Source organism: Crocuta crocuta, unplaced genomic scaffold (assembly GCF_008692635.1).
Source record: "Crocuta crocuta isolate KB4526 unplaced genomic scaffold, BGI_CrCroc_1.0 scaffold296, whole genome shotgun sequence".
NCBI lineage: Eukaryota > Metazoa > Chordata > Mammalia > Carnivora > Hyaenidae > Crocuta > Crocuta crocuta.
In genome coordinates, this window is record NW_027530504.1 from 1,190,686 (window position 1) to 1,193,768 (window position 3,083).

At 62.7% G+C, this 3,083-nt stretch overlaps 1 protein-coding gene across 1 annotated transcript in view; it reads right to left on the minus strand.

Moving 5' to 3' along the window:
- Nucleotides 1–3,083, minus strand: part of SEC61A1 (SEC61 translocon subunit alpha 1) — a 13,919-nt gene that overhangs the window by 2,216 nt on the left and 8,620 nt on the right. The window contains exons 7-9 of the mRNA XM_077766860.1: nucleotides 1,798–1,958; nucleotides 455–652; nucleotides 63–254 (exon numbers count right to left, since the gene is read on the minus strand). Coding sequence (XP_077622986.1) covers nucleotides 63–254; nucleotides 455–652; nucleotides 1,798–1,958 — 551 coding nt within the window. The remainder of the gene's footprint in view (nucleotides 1–62; nucleotides 255–454; nucleotides 653–1,797; nucleotides 1,959–3,083) is intronic.

Consider the following 3,083-nt stretch of genomic DNA (forward strand, 5'->3'; position numbering starts at 1 on the left):
GGCTGAGGCCTGCGGCTGCCCCGCCCCCACCCGCCCGGGGCCCCGCCGTGGCTCATACTCACGTCTTTGGCAGAGGAGCCCGAGACCTCAATCCACGTTTTGGAGAAGAACGCACACGAGCCGAGCATGAACACGATGTACACCACGGCGTGGACGGGGTCTTCCAGCACGGAGCCGAACGACTCCGGAGGGGACAGGTAATAGCACAGGCCGCCAACTGGGTAAGCGCGGGCGGGACCCCCGGAAGACGTGTCCTGGAAAGAACGCACGGGAAAGCTGTGGGTGCCGCCTCGGCATCGGGGCAGAAACAGTTCTGGGCAGGTGAAGGACCGTTTAGCTCAGGTGCCCGCGGCGCGGCCCCCTCGCGGACAAGGACGTCTGATGCGCTGAGCGCGTAAAAGGCGCGACGGGAAAAACGCTCTGGGCGAAACGTTCGGTGGCGGGCGGTACTCACAGACCAGGTGCCCAGCAGGCTGACGAGCAGGTTGCCACTGAAGCGGGCCGACAGCATCTGCGAGATGACGTACAGGTTGGACACCAGCGCCGACTGCAGGATGATGGGGATGTTGGACGTGTAGAAGAGCTTGATCGGGTACGTGTTGTACTGGCCTCGGTAGCGGGCCGACTTGATGGGCAGGTCCACGCGGAAGCCCTGGGGAGCCAAACAGGGGCCGTCTGTCCCTCGGCGCCTCCTCTGGAGGCAGGGGAGCTGGCCCTGGGCGCCGGGTCCCAGGCTCTGTGCCCCGGCCTCACCCACCTGCGCGCCCGGGGGGGCATCTGAACAGAAGGTCCCCAGAAGCGGTGGCGTAAACACCCAGCAGTGAAATCATGCCACTCTTGGTAAAAGCCAAAGTCCGGCTCATCACACACACCTCCCCGCAGGGTCCAGAGAGAAGCCGCAGAGACCCGCCCGGGGCCCAGCGGCACGTCCCTCGCCTGTGCTTTCTGGGGCCACCACGGCCTTCGCCTCGCTCCCCTCAGCAGCCGTTTAGGGCATTTCTGACCATGAACAGAAGAGCTGAGCTTTTCCAGGAATACGACCTCTCCCTCTGAAACCCCCGGAGAATAGAAAGGGTTCCTTTTCTATTATTTTCACAAACTCCCAGTGCCTAGAACAGGGCTCAGGATACGCAGGATTTAAAACAAACCGTTCGCACTCCAGATGCAGATTCTTGCCCAGCCCCCAGCAAGTCCGCTGGTCAGTAACAAGGCGCCTCCGCCGCAGCGGAAGGACCGGAACTGTTAGGTCCTCACAAAAGGCACCTGCCTGGTTTAAATACCTTTCCAGCTGCTTTCTCGACTGCTGTCCCTCCTTATCAGTAAGTATCAGAACACAAAGCGGCCGATCACAACAGACAAAGGTTAATGTGACCACAGAACGGGAAATAGCAGTTCAGTCTCTTGTGCGGAAGCGTGGGACACTCACTGATCATCTGGAAGGTAAGAGGCGGGCTGTTTCCAAGCCAAGGCTCTGCCGCAGTTACCGTACAACCTGAGTTGCTTACTTTCCTTCTCTCCTGAACTGAAAACTCACAGATCTTCTCCGTCTACTGACAGGCCCGACCCAGGGGACCACGATTTCAGAAATGAGACAGGTGTTTACAGAACTGTTTGCTGCGGTCAAGTCCCGCGACTCAGTGGGAGGCACCCGCGCTGCTCACGTGCATGTGCGCCCTTCAAACGCTGTCTCATTTCAGCGCGACGGGATGCATGCCAGCCGGGCGTGGACGGGGACGCCGCCCCAAGGCACTCTGAAACCCAAACGCAGCCATCGAAAGTGGCCGGATCTGGACGCACCTGGAAGTAGATCACCACCGCGAAGACAAAGATGGTGGCGATCAGGTTCATGAGGTTGGGGAGGTTCTGGCGGTAGAAGGCCTCGCGGAGGGCTCGGACCTTGTCGGTGCGGGTGGCCAGCAGGTGGAAGAGCGCGATGATGGCGCCTTCGAACTCCATTCCTGTTGGCGAAGGAGAGGGCGCGCCTGGTAAGGTGGCAAGCCGCCGGCCCACCTTGGCTCTCGGGCTCTCGGTGGCGGGAGAGCGCGTGCCGCGGCACTGGCGCTGCTGCTCCCGGAGCCACGGGCAGAGTCCTCCCCTCCCTCTGACAGAGGGGTGGGGGTCGGGGGGGAATCTTCCTGGTCACCGGACGGACCCTGCAGTGACCTTCCCAGCGTCTCCGCCGTCGTCCCTGCCTTGTCCCCTAAGGGAGCTGTCCTGACGCTGACCTCGCACTCAGCTGCCTCCATATCCCCAGCGCCTGATCCCTAACGGATCTGTATGTGTTGAGTGAGGGGTGAAGCTGGGGTTAAGCCGAGTTCTCCTGACTCTTAGCATAATCATTTCTCAGAACCCGGTACCGGCCGAATCGCCGGGAACAGACGGGGTTTCTAAGGGCACAGAGTCACTTCGGGGGCAGAGGCAGCTTCGTGCCTGCTCGGTCCCTGCTGGTCCCTCGTGGGCCGTGCCCACCTGCCTGGGGACGGCTGCTCTCCCAGACCCGAGAGGGCCACGGCGCGCGACCGAGGCCCACGTGCCCGACACAGTTCGGGCTACGTGGCCGGGCCGCCTTCTCCGCCCTGTGCCCCCCGCCAGGGTCCGTCCTCATGAACCCCCTTCTCCCGCTCCCTTCACCCACGGCCCCCGCGGTGACACTCACCGCCCACACGCGTGGCTGCCAAGTGACCCTGGCCGCACCGCCTCCCCAGCCCGGTCCCCACCACTAGCGGCTGACAGCTGACACTTTGACTTTAAAGCTGGAAACAAACCCAACTGTGCTTCGCGATTCACCATCACCCCTGAAAGAGCCTCCTCCGTCCCATCCCTCCCAGGCTTTTCTCCTCGGGCCCTCGCTTGGTACCTTCCTCGACGGCCTGGCTCAGCAAAGCTGAACGACCGACTCGCTACCCGGCCGTGCCCTCTGCCCGTCTCCCCCTGCCTCCCCCCGTCCCTGGTGAATCACTCCTTCCACACCCCAGCTCTCACAGCCTCAGGGCCTGCTCCCGAACAGAACGTAGCGCCTTGGCCGCAAAGCCCTGGCTGGTGGCTTCTGAGACTTACTAACCCCTCCCCGGGCAGGACCCCCC